The sequence below is a fragment of the Aplidium turbinatum genome, chromosome 8 (genome assembly GCF_918807975.1).
Source record: "Aplidium turbinatum chromosome 8, kaAplTurb1.1, whole genome shotgun sequence".
Classification (NCBI taxonomy): Eukaryota; Metazoa; Chordata; class Ascidiacea; order Aplousobranchia; family Polyclinidae; genus Aplidium; species Aplidium turbinatum.
The window spans coordinates 29407778-29428284 of NC_137479.1; the positions used below are offsets into that span (position 1 = coordinate 29407778).

Here is a 20507-nt window from a genome sequence, read left to right on the forward strand (position 1 = left end):
GCTGTTGCACACCCCCGAAAGGTTTGTTTCTCGTTTCTTCATTTGGTCGCAATCAGCAACTGCGGGAACCACTATTGTGAATAGTCACGTGTGACCCGGTGACACCGCCAACCAATCAAAACATGTTTAAGTGGCTACCGTTCAATTGTGACCTTTCTCGCATTCAGCCACAGAGTTGATCCTACTTTAAACTTTATTTGGTAATCACAGAAGAAAATAGTTTGGGTGGGTATAAAAATGACTACCACTGCCTTAACCCTCTGCGCTAAGCTGTGGACAACGAAATGCTGATTACATTAGAACTTCACACGTTTCGCTTCTTGTGAGCAAAGTGTCATATTGCAGCCAATAAAGCATATATCAAAAGCGCAATATCCTGCACATGGAGATTGACACGGTATAGAGGTCCTAATGGTGTCCGCCGGCTTCCGAATTGTCGAATTTTAGAACTGAGCTCAAAATACAAGCACGCAGCTGTCTCTGTTCGTATGAATATGTCATTGGATTTATTGTTATGGGATAGTGGCTGTCTCGAAGATTGCTTATGGTCTTTCGCTACCATCCTCATCGCGCCTTCCATGACGCAGCGCATTGCTGTTTTATTTACTCTATTAGACTTACGTGGCGCTATTCGAAACAAATAAATTGACTTGAATTGTCAGAAACGTATTCACAAGGGGACCATATTTTCACTGACCAAAGAACGCTTGCCACCAGCCTACATGAGACTCGACAGAATACCTGACAGGTCATCCAACCATGTCAAGTGTGTCCCAGCATACGAACAACCTCTGTCCCAGAACACGCTTTTTTTCCAACGTATTTCTGTCGACGAATGTTTCGCTAACAATTCTTTCACCAGACACACGATTTTAACCGGACTTTATTGAAAAATAGTAAAACACGAAACTACAACCGCATCGTTTCCAACAATGCCAGATGACAAAATCCATTCCTTTTACAACGTCTGTAGACGTTAAATCAATGTTAAAATGACGGATTTTGTTGTCTGGGTCGGTGCCAGACGACCTTATTCAGCTGGTTTGAAAATGAATTGAAGTGTTTGGATACATCTCATATTATTTGGCATCTAAGTTTCAGGAAAACTAACGCTAAATCTACACAAAGTGACAATGAAACGATGTAAAAAGCGGCAAGCATTGTTTGATTGATAGCTTCTGGTCAAGTACCCCAGACAGCAAAATCCCGTCTATTTTATTTTTTCCAGTGTAAAAATGACAGGTCTTGCTGTCTGGTCAAGTACGAGACACGAGTACATCAAAAGCAGCGTTCCCAAAGCCCACTTCAACTTGGCAACAACGCCACACATATCAGGCCTATCTAATACATTGATTCGACATCAACAGAGACTGAATCAATGTCAAAAAGGACTGACTTTGTGGTTGGGATGTTAGGTAACTTCTGATGAATTGGAACAACATTGGAAAAATACTGGAAAACTCTCGAAACATTTGTTTGATTTTTCACGTAAAAGAGCGTCTAGAAATTCGATGTCCACATTAATTTTGATGTATTTGAAAGACTGAACATGCTTTCCGGTTTGTTTCAAATTGACGCTGTTTTGTTTTAAAAAAAAAAGAGTGCAGCACCCCACTGCATGGCAAGGTCATATTACAAAGTTAAGATGTTCCTGCATCCAACTCCGGTAACCGAACCAATCCGTCGGATTAAGCAGGATGGAGCAGTAACGTTGCAGCAATTCACGAAAGATGGTGCAATTTTGTCTCTACAGACGTCACACTGACGTCATAACAGCTGACAGAAGATTGTGTATGGGGAGTGTGAGGCAATAGCAGCCATGTACAAGCATTTTAATATCCAAAGTTTACAGAAAGCAACAAAGATATTTGTTTAAATCAAACAGCAATATTTTGAATGTAAATGACAAAAACAATTTAAAGCTTCAAAAAGAAAAACAGCTGTGTACAAGCAGCAAATTACAACATAGTAAAGTGGAGAGACAGTTTGAAAAAAACAGCTTTTAAAACATTGGCAAAAAAGGAAGCTGATAAAACAATAGTTGGTATAAATTGACAGGTTAGCTTGTTCTACGTGTTGAAAGCTTCTTCATACACTCAGGCTGTAGCAATAAGTACAAGCCTCATTAATAAAAACCAAGGAGTTTAAGAAAGAAAATCGTCACAAAAAGGAATATTGTGAAAACGTTTTCGAAATATGTCATTGTTTTCTGCCAGTAAACAGCTATTGTTCCCGGTCTAAGAAAAGTTGCCATTTTACAGCGTTAAAAAACAGTAAAACAATGTAAAAATGCAACTTTTGCTAGCGGATTCCTTTTCTGTTAGACTGTGACAACAAATTTACAAACAGATTGCGTTGTACAGCTAAACACATTAAAATAAAAACAGACTATTGTTAGCGATAAGTTGTGGATGTTGAAGACGCGTGTAGTGGGTCACGTAATAATCCCGTTGCTTGGCTGAGCTAACTTATCGTGGGAATTCCAAAACAATCGGCTATTCTGCAAACGCATTAAACTTCAACCAACATAACTCAGCAACAACACTACATTTAACATTATAAAAAAAACGTTCGCTTATTGTTTTTTTATAATGTTAAATGTAGTGTTGTTGCTGAGTTATGTTTGTGTATGGTTTACTTCTCTATCCAAATCGTATTAAAATTCTACCACCGAAATTTGTTTACAAAAAGACGTTGTGTAATCGGTAACGGTCCATAGCTTGGCTATCGCGTGAGTACGAAAACATACAAAGCATAAAAAAAAAAAAATCGCGACGGGCTGTGACGTCACAAGTTTGACCAACCAATTAAAAGAAAACAATTCAAAAGCATTGCTCAACGTCGTCGTTGTGAATGCATTGTTTCAAACTTAATTGTACGCCGTTGCTGTTTATAACAGCTATTCCTAACCTAAGCAATTCCTTGCCGAATAGCTTTCGTAGGTTAAAGTGCTCACAACTTTAATTTGATACCAGTTACTAGGTGAAATGATTCACCCACTCGACTAAAAAGGCATTTCTTATGTGTCTATTCTTGTTGTATGTGGCCTTTGCGTTGAAATAAACACAAAGATGAAAGTGATCTGGAAAGTGGGAATCCAAGGAGAAAATAGAAAATAAAACCCGACAGCGCAATTTTTAAAACTGAGCAAGTTTTCTTTGTCTTCATTTCTAAGGCTTCTCAGAATGAAGCTGGTTTTCAGAGTATTCTGATCAACAGCTTTTAACAGGCTAGACGGTCAGACATGAACCCGTCAGACATAAACTCGTCAGACCTGAATCCTGTCCTTCCCGGCGTTATCGACGACTGTGTACGACCACTCGTGGGGAATCCTGCCGTACTGCAAGGCACAATACAGATTGTTAAGGCCAAAGAATGTTGCGGCAAACAATCCACATTATGATCAACAATCAAATGAACATTGTGTTCAATTACTTGCATTCTTTTCATTAAACGCATTTTGTCTTTCAAGTATCCAAAATCAATAAAAAAATGTAGAAGCCATGTAGGCCTTCAAACTGTACAAGTGAGAATCAACCCTGGCTAGGTAGTATTGCCACCTTATTAATGAGACAAGATATATCATAGGCATATAACTATTTCTTGCATGTCTTTTTACTTGGCCTTATTCGACGCCAATATATTCAATAAAAATAAACGAAAATATGTGAAATCTGGCTACGTTACTCGGCTTTGTGTGGTTATGCCATTCCACTGTGGGTGTGAGCAAGCAAACAATGCAGTAAAATGACTGAAAACGTCAGTTTCACGCCTCTTTATTTGCTGGGCAACACCTACAAGAAAGCAGCTAATCAGCAGACGCAACGTTGCCACAGGGCTCTATACATCGCCGTTGATGCGAAGCGTTTTTCCGGGTTAGTGTCTGCACCTACAACGTCTGCAGCTCAGGGCTTAGAGCCGACACAACACAAAATACTTTGAAGCTTAACGCCGGCAGCAGAAAATTTTATAATTTTTTTTTATGTGAAAACTCGTTTTGTTTCTAATCACAGCCATCGCCAGTACCAATTCGAAAAACAAAGTAACTTCGGCGTTGCAACAACAACAACAGATTATCTTACCTGAATATCTAGCAGCTCTTGATAAAATCTCAAAGATATGTCGGGTCCATTCTCCATGGTGGGAATGTAAATATCAGAATCTTCATAGAGAATGTGTTCGATCGGGCACACAACACAGGCCGTTCCCGCCCCAAACATTTCCAGCAACTACACAAGAACGTTGTTAGATACAACTTTGCTCCCCTGACAACAAAATTTGTTATTTTCACATTTTCAACGACTGCAGACGTTGATTCAATGTAAAAATGACGGATTTTGGTGTCTGGGTCTTACATAACAACGCGGTTGCCATGTCCTGAAGGTCATGTATCAAACACAAATCTTTGAAATATTTTGTTTTCATCGACAGGGCACTTGGAATGGCGAGAAATGTTGCCCTTCTAAGACCTTGACCGACTAAACCAACACAAATAACTTAGCAGCATAAAACCTTCTTTATACGAATACAAGCGGCCAATGCTAAGTCAATAAAATCAAGACGACGAAAAATAAATCGATTGATTTTATAGCTGCAGGGAAAGGAAGGATGTTGTTTAGCCTTCTGTTGCAAGTGGCACAGCGCAATGCTGCAAATGAAATTATGCGAAATATTTCGGTGCTTTCGACTCACTTGACGACACTGCGACATTTAGCCGCAAGCTACACAGATCACATTAACGGTGTGAATCCAAATTTTTAAATCCAATCTCAAACTTGTTTCATAGTTCACCAACTCATGCTACCACTGTTTCAAAACCACTAGTTGATCGTCAAAGACTTTTATGCGGAGCTGACTGCAGCACGAATGAGCCAAAAGAAACTTTTTAAAACCGACAATTTCAGATGCAGCATCTTGTGTGAACTAAGATATTATTAACAACCTTACAAATAGAAGCAGTAAATATAGAAAAAGGAAATCTCCCCCGACCAACGTTTAACCTTTTATAAGGACCGCGAGTCCGCTACCCTAAGCTGCTTCTGCAAGGCAAACTAAATATCTCAACATCTATTTGTAACGTTTGTAACGTTTAAATTAGGTGAAAGTTTGATGGAGGAAGTTTTAAAGGATGTGAAACGTCACGTCTTGCAAACCTTAACTTCTATTCAGGCTTGTATTCCGTAGACGTTGAATTAATGCAAAAAAACAAATTTGAAGGTTTGCCTAATGTCACAGTTTCGCAATCAAAGGTTACTACAGGCCAATGACCGAAAATAACATATCGCATAAGAATTCCACCATTAAAGGCATACTAAAGGAAAATTTCAAACCGGAATTAAGCATTAAAATGAGTAAACTGAACATTCAAGAATACATTTCAAAAACAATTACCCAAAAAAATTTGTTTTCAATGGCGCTGGCAAGGCCCAAAGTCCAGTGTTTCATTTATTTTCATTTTTTTCAAAATGACCAAAACGTGCAAACACAGCTCAAGAATACGTCATAAAGTCCAGCAATAACAAAAACCACGTTACCAATCTGATGTTTTGAGCAAACTGTCTGCTGTTTTGATGTTAAAATGTGCTGTTTTGATGTAAATACATACATAGCCTACAGTCAAATCGCCCGCAGTAACAATTATTGCGTGATCGGTTGATTGCTAGACTTTATGACGTAGACTTTATGACGTTCTTTACAGTCGCACGCTTCGTTGCTCAGGCCAATCTCATTTTGAAAGCTCTGACAAAAGCACGCGCACAATGGTGGTCAGACCGCAATGGGGCAAAATTTTATTGAAAATCGTTTTATGGTAGCATGTTAAACACAAAGAACGTGGAAAATCGCCAAGTCAGGTTTTTCCTTTAATACCCCTTTAAAACAGCACGTGCGGTCAAGATACAAGCAGCCCGTCGCGAGACCTCGCACATTGATTGTGACACATAAACTCACTCTTTTTTCATCCAAGGCTTTGATGATGTCACCCATGGTAATAACGCGTTCCGTGACCTTAAATTCCCCCCAGTTATGTGCGAGTTCCATCAGAGAGGACCTAGTCACCCCTGGTAGAACGATCCCCTTGTTCAAGGGCATGGTGGCAAGTTCCTTTTCTAAAAATCGTGTTTAGTTCAGCTCAGTGTTTAATCTGTACTATTACAGTAAATTGCCATCATAAAACTCGATCGCTAACGTCTGCATCAGATCAGGACAACAATCGTCATCAACGTCATAAAACTATAAAAAATGGAAATTTTCAGGCTGGGTAGGAATTGAAACCGCAAAGCTAACACAAGTCATATTTTAATATTGCGCCAATAGCATCCACAAATATTACATCTTTAGCTCAAGCAAGGATCAAGAGTTACTTCCAGTTGGTCAATGAACGTTTTCCACTTTAGGACATAAATTAGCTCAGCAAAACCAGCATCAAAGAAAATGAACCAAAGTTCCAACCAGACGCATCACATACTGATAGTTCGTCACTGAGTTTGTAGCAAAATATACAACACCGAAGTGGCGTGACTCTGCAATTATGCAGTATTCACGATGCGTGCAAAAGCAAAACCTTAGACAATTTCTGCTTGAATACGTTGGCAAAATTATACAGTTTTATTAACGTTAAGCTTATTGTAGAATGCAAGGATTCAACTAAATTAAAGCGATGCACACCCAGACAAGCATTTTAGCCTCTCTAAGTCATCCAGTTTCTAAGTCACATTATTTGGCCATAATTTCAAGTTTTACATGATGACAGTTGCAGTGACTAGAAATCTGGCTATTCCAATGTTTTGTGAATGCACAACCATTTAAGAAAGGAGAAAGCAATGCTGTGCTCTGCGTGACGCCACAATTTACCAAACGACAGTTAATCGAACCACAATTCGTCGAAACGACAGTTAATCGAACCGACTGTTTATCGAAACGACAGTTCATCGACCCACTGTATATCGAAACGACAGTTTATCGGATGACGAATCTCCAGAAACAAATTTTATCTAGGGTTAGGGTTAGTCGTTCGATGAACAGTCGTTTCGATTAACCGTCGTTCGATTAACTGTCGTTCAATAAACTGTCGTAGTACCGTTCTCTGAGGGCATAATCTGAATCAAACAATTAAGTAGGAATGAAATTAAAAATAATAATAATAATAATAATAACAATATTTATATAGCGCCACATCCACAGTCAAACTATGCTCCTGGGCGCTGACATAACACAACTTACAAAATAAAAAACATAACATTAACATAATTAACATCATTTACCTCCGTCTTCGTTGATCCAGTAAACGAAAACATTCATCGTGCCCACTTCTGTGACCTGATGGTCAGGACCGTGTAGCCAGAGAACCTGCTGGCACCCTCGCTGCAAGGCTTCCTGCTGGATTTCAATGGTCGGTCCGTAGTTGCTGAAGCACAAGATGGTGACGATGAGATACACAAAACAATGCACAAAATAATGACAATTTTCTTTCAGTGGCTCTCAAGCTTTTAGCCAACACGCCCCTAAAACAATCAAGCGGAAATCTGAACGTTCCGTTCCCTTCAAAAAACAAAGTTATTTATACCTCTCAATTTTGCTTCAAACCGAACATTAAAAGAAATTGCAGACCCAGTGAAGACAGTAGTTTGAATAGATTCTCTACAAGGCTGCTGCAGTGTAGCCGTGTACAGTATTTCACAAGCGTAAATTTTCTGCAGCACAAATAATGCCAATTTCTTGTGATACAACTATTGCTTGAATAGTCAAATTAACATGTTAAAAACCTTCAAATTACTTTTCTTTAAAAATGACCCTTTTAGTTTGCCCTTATTTTTTGTGATACAACTACTTCTTTAGTCAAATCAACATTTTAAAAATCTTCAAATTGCTTTTCTTCAAAAATGACCCTTTTAATTTGCCCTTGACTGTGAGTAATTTCAGAATCTAACCACAACACTCAGTGTTTGCCACGACGCTCCGTTTGCATCAAACAACTAAGCGAGAGTAAAAAAAATTCTCTTGCAGTTATTGAAAGTTATCTGAGCCAGGGAAACGCGCTCAATTGATCAAAGTAACAAATAAAAGTCACTCGAGTTCAAACAACTCGGCAATTTGAGCCACAAGGGGCAGGCAGCGGGCGAACCGATACAGCAGTATTTGAGAGGATATCAATGGTAGTGCTGCGTGATAGACAACGACATACAATGACCAGCCTTTGAATAAACCATATATGGTAAGCCCAGGATAAGTAGTCAAAATAATGTGCTGAAGATCGAAGCACAAATTATAAACTGCAAACCTAAATGCGATAGAAGTAATCACCAGGCTCGCAAGATAGGCTATGATATTAAATACGTTGATTGAACTTCTGACAAAGTAGAAGTGATATTTGTTACAACGCAAACAAATTAAAACCAGTCAACAAACAGCCTTTTATAAATTTCCTATCTGCTGACGTTGAATCAATGCAGAAGCGTGTGTTTGCAAACGTATGATCCGGACATGACACTATTTTACAAGAAACACGATTTCGGTCATATCTCTAAAGCTGCTTCGAACTTAACAGTTAAACACAGTTGAGTATGTGAATGTTTACAAATGAAATAAAATACAAACAACGAAGATGCACCTTCCCAGCTTGTACGCTCCAGAACCTCCTTTGGCCGCACGAAGGTAACGCGGGTCCGCCATCAGAGAAATGGGTTTGAAGGCCCCGGTGTCAAAGTACGGCCCAACGGGGCAAAGAATGCAGTAAAGCAGAGCAGAACCGGACCTGTTCACGCCAAGCGACGGCTGAAATATAACGCAAAATTGATGGAGTTGCAGCAAACATTAAACATATTTGTTGGGTACCAGCTCAATGGAATCTTAGGCCATACAGAGAATGTATTTCACCTCCAAAAAAATGGCCACCTGTGTACAAATAAAGCTTCTTCAAAAGCTTTCATAACATTGGCAAAAACTAATGTGTCGCACAGCGAAAAAAAATCAAATGTGTTAATGATTACCATGCCGAGAAATAATGTGACTCACATGCGTGGGTCAAGTTCTATAAAAAGTTACCCAGATTAAAAAAAACCATCTCAGTTCCTTTCGTTATAAACCTCACAATTAAAACAGGAAAAAATGTAGGGAATCCTTTAGATTTCCAGCTTCGTTTCCGGAACCATGGCGGAAGGGTGACGCAATAGTTAACGCGATTACTGCACATGCACACGCGCTTCAGGGTAAAAAAGAACTGGCTACCTTGCCAAACAGAGGAGTTTCTTTTGTCTCAATCAAACACGGAGCTCACATTACTCACCTCAGTCCCGATCATGGTAGGTCGGACATACAGAGATGCTTTATTGGAATAAGGAACCCATTCCTGTTCTACTCGGATCAGATCACTGATGCATTTGAGCAACTCATCCTCATTGAAGGAGGTCTGGAAAAAAAAAGTGAAAAACGTAAACGTTTCGTGTTTCCATTGATCTATACCTGGTTTTGTGGTAGACTTTTCGCTGCATTTGCCCTGTATCTTAACATACTGATGGTGGATTTTCTTTTTGTCGTATTTCGGCTAATACGGGTTGTTGGAGATTAAGTGGACGGGAAGGCAAGGAAGACAATGACCGTGTCCTCGTCAAGGCATGCCACTAAGTGTACCGCTAAAGACACAAGTGTATACTCTCTGTAGGTGTACACTGTACAACTGACGTTCTTTCAAGGGACGTGCAAAGGCACTCACCGCAACCAATCAGGGTGGGATGCGGTTGGTAGAGGAAGCGAGAACGGGCTCACGAACAAAACCGTTTATTCAAATGAGTTGTTGGCGTTGACTAGCTTTATTTAGAGAAGTGTTGCTGCATAAGAAATCAGTTTTGCAATTTCACGTTCTGGAAACTTTTACACTTTAAATAAGAGCACTATAAAGTTTCATACCATATTTGGAAAGCGTCTTGTGCATTTCACAGTTCTATAAATTGCGACACAGTCCGTGAAAAGTTATTATGGTTGCATTCAATTGTTTAAAAAAGAACGGCAGATTAAAGCTGCTAGCCAACTGCAAGTTGACAATATTTGTTCATTCGTTACTTGCCAACACAAGATGCTGTAAACCATCTATGACGACATATTGGAGTGTCGGGCCTACCGGTTTGAATCTTCAGACAAATTGTTGCCTTTCAGAAAAAGCTTTTTATCAGCGGACACCAACTTTTTTGTCGTATCCAGGATTGCATCTGTCGTTGAAGATTTGGATGAAGTGGATGGGAAAACCAGGAGGCCAATTTTTGTGCCCACTTTCAGGCATCGTGTTTTGCCAAGAAAGCGCGCTGTCGAACCGGCGCCCTTTCGAACGTCGAAGCAGAGTTCTAACTACTCGGCGATGCAGCCGACTCTAACTGATGCCTAAAGTCTGCCACCAAATCCGTTCACTTTTCATACTGATCCAATATTCAAATGTTGAAACAATGTAAAAATGGACGGACTTGCTAGCTGGGAAAATATTATTAACAAAGCTGGCAATGCACTTCAACTACTTTTAGACTGTTCTCGAGACGAATGAAGTAGCCCTTGCTTTCAGCTTGTGAACAGGATCTGAGACTGTGAACATGGCCGTGTTCGCCAAGAACTAGTTGCAATTTAAAGAATTGTTAATATAGACCATGCACTATTGATTTACATTAAACAAACGTTGAATAAACGTTTCAGAACTTTTTTTTATAAATTAATTTGACTAAGACTACATTGCAACCAACAGGGCTGTGTGATAAGACGTCTAGAATATCTTAGTTCTCTTTCAGTCGGGAACGAAACAGCGGCCGTCAAACCATAGCCTTTTGCGTGAATACAACGTTTTGTTGCAAGCAATCCACGTAAAATATGCGCAATTTTGCTTAATGGGTCGAATTCGACGAATCGGGTTCAAACAAGTTCGAAGGATGTCGATTTGGGTAAATGGCGGCATATGGCGAGCCTGCAGACGACCGCCGCGATAGACCAGAGTAACCTACTTCGCCGCAAGTGTTTGCTTGATTTCGATGACGTAGTACATAAATTACGCGGTTCAGTTTTGTCGCTATAGCGGATTTCATTCCAATAATTCTCTCCATGCGAATTTTATTTTCAAAGCAATGATTCCAAGTTTATGAAATGAATACCTATTTCCCGTCCATCACATCTTCATAAAATTTATTGATTTAACCATGATGGGTGTTCACTGGTTAAGTATTTTGAATAACAACCAAAACGCTTGATGTTTGCAATTTATTGTTTTTGTTAGACATAGCAAATTAGCAATATGAAACAGCCAGTCATTCAAGCGATGCTACTAGTGATTTAACCACGTGGCAAGTTAACAGTTTTAACAGTGAAACCTTTTGCAATAGCTTTCAAGATTGGGTTTATATTTTAACACTTCACCATTTGCTTGAATAAATTTGATCAAAGAAGTAACAGCTCGGAATATATTTATTTTGATCAAATATGGCCGCGTTTCCCAACCTTATGTTGCATCAACGTAAAAAGGACGGGTTTTGATAACTGGATTCCACCACTCTGCTATCATTGATATCGCAAAATAACATTTCGTAACTACTGCACAAAAAGGTTGCAACAAAATAGAAAATGTTCAGACTGTCACGATGACTAGCCTCCAGTGCTTGACCACGATGACATTGTTTCATTGTCGTGAGGTAAAAACATAAAACAAACAACCCGCGACTGTTGCTTAATCAACTTTAGTAAATAGACCTATGTTTGGAACAAAGATGCATCATACAGTACATGTTACTCACAATAGCAGCGGGCTTTCCAATAACAAACCTATCCACTGGAGTAAAACTTTGCTTGTACGAGCAGTCGGGCATCAATAGAAAACTGGTTAAAAGGGCAAGTAAAGTAGCTAATAAAACTTTTAGTGAAGTGATTCCCAACCTTTTCCGGCCAAAGACAATTTTCAGTGAATTATTATGTCTCAGACCCAAACACTTTTGAGTGAAGGGAAAATTTACACATCAGTTTACGAATGTGTTGTTTTTGTTGTACTTTTCCTAAAGCCAATGTACGCACAGACTCCCTTAAAACCAATGCTCAAACCAGTGTTCGAAAAATTGTGATTGTAATAGGCTATAATGGACGTTCATTTTTCACCATAAATGTACTGCTTGTAAAAACAAATCAGTGGCCGCAGGACAAAGTGCGCCTCCTCAGGTGAGCATTGAGCCAGGAAAAGTTGCCATTCTTACATCCTTTTAACGTCATCAGATTGAACACGTGACAACATGGACAATTGCCCAGACAGCAAAAAAACGGTTGATTTGCTGTCTGGGGGGTTATGGTGAAAACAATTTCGGCTAACAAAATCTACAGTTGTTAAATCAATAGAAAAACTATGAATTTTAACAGAGGAAAGTGATTCTAAACACAGCGCCGTTCGAAAGGCAAATTCAACTGAGTTTACTTTGAGCGAACAACTAAAGCCTTTTTCCGAAATTAGTATTTTTGCTACACCCCACGGAAAGTGAAAAAATGATCCAATACCGAAACTAGTTTCAGTTTATTTTTATTTAGTTGCTGTCCAAATGTTGGCATGACGTCACTTGATATAAACAATTTCCTCCAGTGAAAAGAGCAACTGTTCATTAAATCAGGCTGTGCATGTGAAGAGAGTCTTGTATGGGACGCGTTGTTGTACGTTGTCTTACATCTAAAGCTTCCTGTCAACTCAATATAAACCTTTTGACTATGTGGATAAACCTGGGTACAACAAAAAAACCAACTCAACATTGAACTGCATCATTGTGAAAGAAATTTCAACGCTCAAGATAAAACTTACAGGTAAACATGCTCGTTTAGCGGACCGTTTCATTCGCTTCATGTTTTCGATTGGCCGGAACATAGCGATCCTGTTGTCTTCGGTGCGGTAGGCTTTCATTCCTTCGAATAACTGCGCGAAAGAACAATATTGACTTATCATGCTTTTGCGGGTAGTTTGTTGTGATTCACTGAATCACAATTGTGAGAAAGCAAACGTTTAAACAGATTAATTATTAAACATGCTCTTTATCTTATAATTTTCATTTTATGTATATTGCAGATTTAAATAATTGCTGATGAATACACACGTACGTGTCGAAAACGTTTGAATTAAATTTTTTTAATTAGGTTATATCTCTTTGCAATGCTGTAAAACATGTTAAACCCGTTAAAGTTACTTTGTTTTGTCTGTTTTTCGACAAAGCAAACTCTCTACCAAAGTTTATCATAAAACAGATTAGTGTATCAAAAAAGCTTCGCAAACGTCGTATATTTGCCGAAACAAATTGCACATTTTTAACCAGGTTTGCATCCTTGCTTCAGTTAGAGTTAGTCTCATGTGTTTGTTCATGGACTTCTAAATAGTAGCATCTGGACTGGAAACTCAGTGGGCAACAGTAGGCCAAACAGTTGGTACAACAGTTGGCCAACAGGGTTAGTTACTTGGCTGTTGGCCAACTGTTGTACCAACTGTTTGGCCTACTGTTGCCCACTGAGTTTCCAGTCCAGATGCTACTATTTAGAAGTCCATGGTTTGTCATTCCAGGAACTATACCTCAGTAGCGTAGTGAAACACCGATGTAGCAGGGTGTAAGCTAATGTTCTCAATCGGTTTAATCACTGGCGCCCCCCATCCCCTGTTCAAGGACCACTCAATGGCGAGCATGTGATCTGTAAAGTTCTTTCCAAATTGACATTTTTCAGCGTCTTCAGGTTTGGCTTTTGGCCTTGTAGTGAAACGATACCGCATGTCAGACGCCTGCGACAAACGACGTGTTATGTTAGTGTTCAACGTGGAAATTAAGCCAGTTTGGTGCTACCGTGCTGCTGGTATATGCGGTGAAACAGTATATCCGAAGGTTACACGCAAGAGCGTACTGTAGTTATGTATTGACAATGACATATTAAAGTTATTAATGCGTGCGTCCACCATATGTTAAGATTGCAATAATATGTTCTATCAGGAAATGAGTTCGCAGCCTGGAAGCCGTCGTCCAACGCAAAACCACTGCTTGTTGCAAGTAACTGATGGAATGTCCTGCTTACTTTTTCATGCAAAATTAGCAGAGTACATCAGTGCAGCATCACAAGTTAGCACTCTGTAATACCTAACACTTTTTTACAATAAGATTTTACAAAAAACTTACTTTGATGCCTCCGCTGGACGCAAAACGCTGAATCTGTGTGAAAATAAACTATTTAGAACTTGATTACGTTAGCCTAGTGTAAACCTAAAGATTAGACATGTGCAAAAAACACTCCAAACACACCTCCAGAACTGGTGATGCAGTGAAAAGTTGCGATATGTAGATAACGCACAGAAGAACGGCAAGTCTTTTCATTGTCAATTTGCCTGAGAAACTGTTGCGATAGAGTTACCAAACCGGACATAACCGCTGCCGTCATAACAACACCGCAAAATGTGGCGTGTCTAACCCTAGTACTTGATTATTATACCAGTGGCAATAATGTGCAAATATATTTTTAATACGAATCAGCAGCAGTACACCAACACATCTAACTTATTGGTGAGCTCATTTGATGGGCAACACAAATAAACCAATTACTGTTTTAGTGTATGGACAATGAACATACAACAGTGCTAAAGTACAAGTTGATAGACATGAATAAACTTCTATAAAATTTTAAATGTGGAAATATATACAAAGTTTAAAAAGTGAGAACTGGTACACAAACGAAAATGTATTTATTGGGTTTGATTTTACATAGACGACACGGAATTTAGCGCAGCTGTTCGCAAATGTCTTCAAAATTGGCGCCACTTTGTTTACACCCAGACTCTAAGCATGACGTTTAAATGGAAAAATACAAGTAGATTTCAGAGTAGGCTAGAGGAAAAAGGCAATTGTCGATTCATGTATTTGAAAGGCAGCCAAATAATGTGAAGAGTTATAGCGTATTTTTAAGTTTTTGACACAGACTAAAACGCACACATCCCTTTAAATTGCATGTGTTTCCTAGCAGAAATATCAAACTCCCGGTAATTTATAGGCCACAGTAATAACGTTTTTAGCAAAACTGATGCATGCAGTATGACATAATATGCAATATAAGTTAATAAATCTATTAAATAAAATCATGTCATTTACTGCGTATTACATTTATCGAAGAAAATGACATTTCAAAAGCAATCCTCAGTAAAACATACCAATAACGAAGAAGAATATTTGAAGCATTGATCCAACAACTGGAGTTGCTTGAATGTTGCAATGTTCAATAACTTCTTAGCCATAGCGTCGATTTCGGGTGATCAGTTGGACGGTTAGAGTTACAAGGACTTAGTTTGATGCAACAGAACTGCAACAACCACTTACTAGATCTGTGCTGAAAAATGCAAAATATGTGTTTGGTTACACACAAATCAAAGTTGCTATTTTCTATAGCTAACTGCTCTAGGCTGATGCTGAGCTGCGTCGGAGTCTGCCTCGCTTTCTGAGGTAGTCTTATTCTGAATCTACTGACAACTGATCCCTGTTACCTTAGCAATTGAGGTTTTAGCTTGCTATTTTCTAGCTGTGAAATAAATCAATCAATGGTTTATTTACCAGAAACAGTAGGCCTATATAGTCGAAATATGCAAGTTGTATAGCCTATACACTGCAAAATTGGCACAAGTTCCCATACTGGCAAAGACAACAATACGACCACATGGTCTACTAGTCAATTGCCTGATGTTTTCTTGGCACAAGTGTAAGATATTCTTGGTCTTTTCTACAATAAAACTAACAAGAGATGCTGATGATTTTGCATGAAGCAATTGCTGTTTTCTGTAAATCAAGGCTAGAAAATTAACAAAACCACATGAATCAGCATGGATGTTGTAAAAACTTTATGACGCCTGGAAGGTGCTAATATGCAGGTGGAAAAAAAAGATCTTTACTATCCCGGATTACAGACCATGAATGATTGAGATTAATGTGGTGTAAGAAGTGATTAAGAGTGAATGCAACCATGATATTAAATTGGCTATTTATATAATACTTTAAAGTCTTTGATAGACAATGGCCTGACCTGGAATCTAACTAAAACTACAGTAATTCCATTAAAACTGTGATTTTTACCTTCCAAATTTATTTTTAAAAGAAAACTTTAAAATATGACTGCTACAAAAGTCTTGCCTTGATGGTTAGATATAGAGCATCACTATAAAATAAAACAATATTGCAAGAAAGTTACGAGTCAAAAAAGTTGATCTTTAAGTTTAAGCTAAAGTTTGAACAATAGCCATTCTCTCTTATATAATATCTTTTCTTGAACAAAACAGTTGAGTTTGTGTTTATTTCTGACCATCACAGCAAAAAGCAACATATTTCCAACAAAGCAGAGGTCCACAAAAAGGTAGACACCTCAAAACGCAGAAGTTATATATAATGTGTTTAAAATTAAAATAAAAGAATAAATCGTGGTAGCCTACTCATCAGCCTCAATCAACTTTCAGGTAGGCTATTCATTTTTGCCCAGATCTGCCACTACACAAGCAAATAATCACAAAATCTGAATAAGTTCAACATTTTACATAAAGGTAGGAGTTACAGTCTCAGATTGAATTGGTAAAAACAGAGAAAAGATTTCATACCACCATTGTATTAGTTATTATATATACTGATTACTGAAGGACTTCGAAATTAATTTGATGTTGGTGAAGTAAACGTCATAAATTTGAATATGCATTAGACTAATTTTGATATTACTTTCAAGAGCAACATGACACTATCACAATATGAACAGCACAGAGAAGACAGAAGGTAAATGAAAAGTTAAAAACTGGAAAGGGTTGTTACAGATAAGATGAAGCTTATTTGATTTTATCATATACGACATCAATAAACCAAATACCACTCACCATCAGTAAAAGACTCGATAAAAATTATTTACAACATACTCAACTAAATATATGCATTACAAAACTAAACACACTTGATATGCTTGTCTTTCATCATAGACATACTGTAGTTGACAAAAATAGAAATGCATAAGATCATCAATTCACTTGATTTCTATTGTACATTGCATTGATTTGCAAAGCACATTGAAATTAAGTGGGCTATTTACAATGAGTAGGTTCAAGATTAAGGGGACACTCCTGTTGGAGTTTACTTTGCCGTTCTTTACATGTTTGCGCCAGCAATGAAAAATAAATTGAATTGAAATAAATTTTTTTATCAAAAAAACTTTTTTGTATATATCTAAAAACAGTAAATTTTATCACAATTCTGAATATGATAAAAAATTTTGACTCTATTCAATGTCAAAACTATTCGTTATAAATGTGAGTAATGTAGCTTGTATTTTAATGGGTGTTTTTCAAATGCTGTTTTCTTCGAAAGTCATTTTTTTATGTTTTCAACTACTCATTTATTTCTTGTCAGAATGGCATGAAATTTTGCAGACATAGGCTAATTAATATCCACTGGAGAAGTGATGTATATATGAAATGATTTTTGCTATTTCTGTGTAGTTTTACTTAAAATTAAACAAAAACTACAAATATATCATGTTTTTCTGGTACATAAAACTCAAAATTCATTTATTTTTTAAACATTCACCAATCACCCGTGGAAGAAAATCTTTCCTTATTCAATGGATAAGGGATGGCAACAATGCCAGCAAAAAGTTAGGAATGATATAAGTTCTCCCTGAAGACTTACTAATTTTTGGGTGCAACCTAGTTCGTACTTTGAACAGTTCGTACCCTGAAAAGATTGAAAGAAAAAATTCAAAAAAGCCGAAGTCGCTGTTTGGAGTTTCTGCAAACAAACAAACTGAAAAGATTGATAGAAAAAAATAGAACAAAGCCGAAGTCGCTGATTGCAGTTTCCGTTTTTCCGTAGTTTCCGCAAACATTTTAAAATTTCCGGTAATGATCCTAAGAGTCTGCCGAAGTCGCTGATCGCAGTTTGCGCAAACATTTTAAAAGGGTTAGGGTTAGGAAAAGATCGACAGAAAAAATTAAAAAAAGCCTAAGTCGCTGATCGGAGTTTCCGCAAACAAACAAACTGAAAAGGTCAAGAGAAAAAAATAGAACAAAGCCGAAGTCGCTGATCGCAGTTTTTGTTTTTCCGCAGTTTCCGCAAACATTTTAAAATTGCCGATAATGAGTAATGACCCTAAGAGTTTGCCGAAGTCGCTGATCGCAGTTTCCGCAAATACTTTAAAAGAGTTAGGGTTTAGGGTTGAGATCACAGTTTCCGCAAACATTTTGAAATTTCCGGTAATGATCCTGAGAGTTTTTGTATATTTGCGGAAACTGCGATCAGCGATTTTGGCTTTTTTGAATTTTTTCTCTTGATTATTTCAGGGTACGAACTGAGGGTACGAAGTGTTCAGGGTACGAACTAGATTGCATCCCTAATTTTTTTACAGTGGTAAAAATAAAACAACAATGAAAAAACGTTTGCATTTCTTTTGACGCTTTCTTTACAGAAACGTTTTTCATCTATTTAAAAGCAATTTTCATACTTTTTCCAAAGATATATATTATGTAAGTTTTTTGCAAGTTAAGCACATTTTTCAACCAATTTATTAAGGGTGATGCTGAAATTGATATGCTATCAAGAGTGTCCCCTTAAGCTTTCCAAAGCATCTCCTACACTAAACATAAGTCATCGCAACCTACATATCTTTCATTTTAAACTGAGTCACAGTTAATGCACGTTAGTATTTATACGTTGACTCAATAGATACACCAAGGTAGAAGACCAGACTTACAATAGAAAGTGAGAGAGAAACCTTTTGAAAGTCAGTACTGTAGTTAGGCCGACTTAATAATACAAAAATAAGTGAACAGTATATCACCTCTTTCTAGTCTAAGCTAAGAAATCAATTAGGAAGAAGGTTTAATTCACATAGCACTGTCCTAAGAAATCAAATAACTATAACCCTACTGGTGAAGATAACAACTAACCTTGCTTATATCAAATGTAGTTACTAAACTCTAAATCCATAACAGCCTGTTTTCTCTTTATTGGGATCTTCAGAAAGTTCTTCTTTTAATAAAACTAACCTTGCATACCTAAAAACAAACCATTTCGCAACAACTTGCCGGTTATAGTCCGTGAAAGCTTATAACAAAATCCCTTCACCACACCAACAGTGCTTTACCATTCACATAACCGGCGAATTCGGAAGCGTGTTACGCTCGCAGTGTGTGTGCTGACGCAATGATTCAATATTTCATCACATCACACACTCGCCGCTGACTGTGCAAAACGTCAGTGACTGATCAGGCGTTCAATTCTGTCAAAAGTCAAAACATCTCAAATGATAAGCTTGAAAATAAAAAAAGGAAAATAAGAAATGGCCACAAACCCTTATCTATTTACGATGTTTCAAAGCGCTCAAATATTAAAAAATAAAGCTCATTTTGAGGCATCTTGCTTTAAAGGAGGCGCGTCGAAATCCAGACATTCCATTCGCCAAGTCACGCTATGACCGAAGGTAACCTCGGCAAACGTTGTTGATACTCGATGTCAAAAATTTCCATTTCGTCACCAAGAGAGGATGTAACAGCCAATGAGATTAACAAGGTGGCGTGACGTGGGCGCTGCCCAAGCGGTTGGCAAATACGTGCACTGCTCATCAATGACTTAGCCATGGTGATCAATATGCAAGGTCTTGTCAACGTTTCAACAGGAGGCCGATGTAATTTCGTAGTTGATCTCCAAGCTAAATTTGTAATATTGGAAACGTGGCTTTAAGCTTTCAATTTTTGCGGGAACTTGCCCTTCAAGTTTGAACTTTGTGCTTTGCATTTCATTCATTTTATTTTTCGTCATTAACGCGTTCGAGTTGGAATGCGCTTTCCTGACAGCGTTGCGGCATTCCAACTTGAAATCGTTTTAGTGCTGCCTGTAGCTGTAGCCAGGGCCTCTGAGAGAAGTTTTCACTAGGGGTACGAAGAGTCATTCCGGGCCCCCCTCTCACTCCGGGCCCCCTTTGTCTTGGGCAAAAAGTGTGATGTTTTCTTAGGCGTATTGCACATCACACAACATTTTACTGCAGAATTGGACATCTGTGCGCAATAATAGTATCACTGTATCAGGCTGCAATAAAACTATTATTTTGTGTTGTGCATATCATGTGATCTGACCCTCGCCAATTTTTGTATCCTGCATTGAATTCGTGTGTCAGTTATTGATGGTGCTGTACTGCTGTTGAGAGGTGTCGCTTATTGTACATCTTATTAATGTAAAATTTTTAAATTCATTTTTTTATTTCTCTTAGATGTAGCTTTATTTCTGAAGAGGACACTTCCGGTATGTCATGTCGAAAACGTTGGATTTAGTAGTTTTTTCATGTTTTTTTTTTGTGTGTTTAATGTTAAATCCATTAACGTTACTGAGTGTTATATGTATCTGGTACAAAGCCAAGCTCTCTACCAAGGCTCAAACATAACATCTTAATAAAACATAATCAAGTTAATCATCTGACCAATCCTAAACTTTCTTCATTGACTTTTGCATTCACCACATGCCCAGCAATAGCAG

The 20507-nt window shown here is 38.0% G+C and overlaps 1 protein-coding gene across 1 annotated transcript; it reads right to left on the reverse strand.

The window, feature by feature from the left end:
* Positions 1-865: 865 nt before the first annotated feature.
* Positions 866-19019, reverse strand: LOC145775205 (branched-chain-amino-acid aminotransferase, cytosolic-like). Its single transcript, XM_082586446.1, has 11 exons — positions 18926-19019; positions 15170-15345; positions 14148-14180; positions 13556-13759; positions 12800-12910; positions 9284-9406; positions 8609-8772; positions 7263-7405; positions 5950-6107; positions 4083-4229; positions 866-3340 (listed from the first exon to the last, which is right to left on the reverse strand). Exons 2-11 carry the CDS (start codon positions 15251-15253, stop codon positions 3269-3271), a joined length of 1239 nt encoding a protein of 412 aa, XP_082442572.1. The 5' UTR covers positions 15254-15345; positions 18926-19019; the 3' UTR covers positions 866-3268.
* Between the last annotated feature and the right edge of the window lie 1488 nt (positions 19020-20507).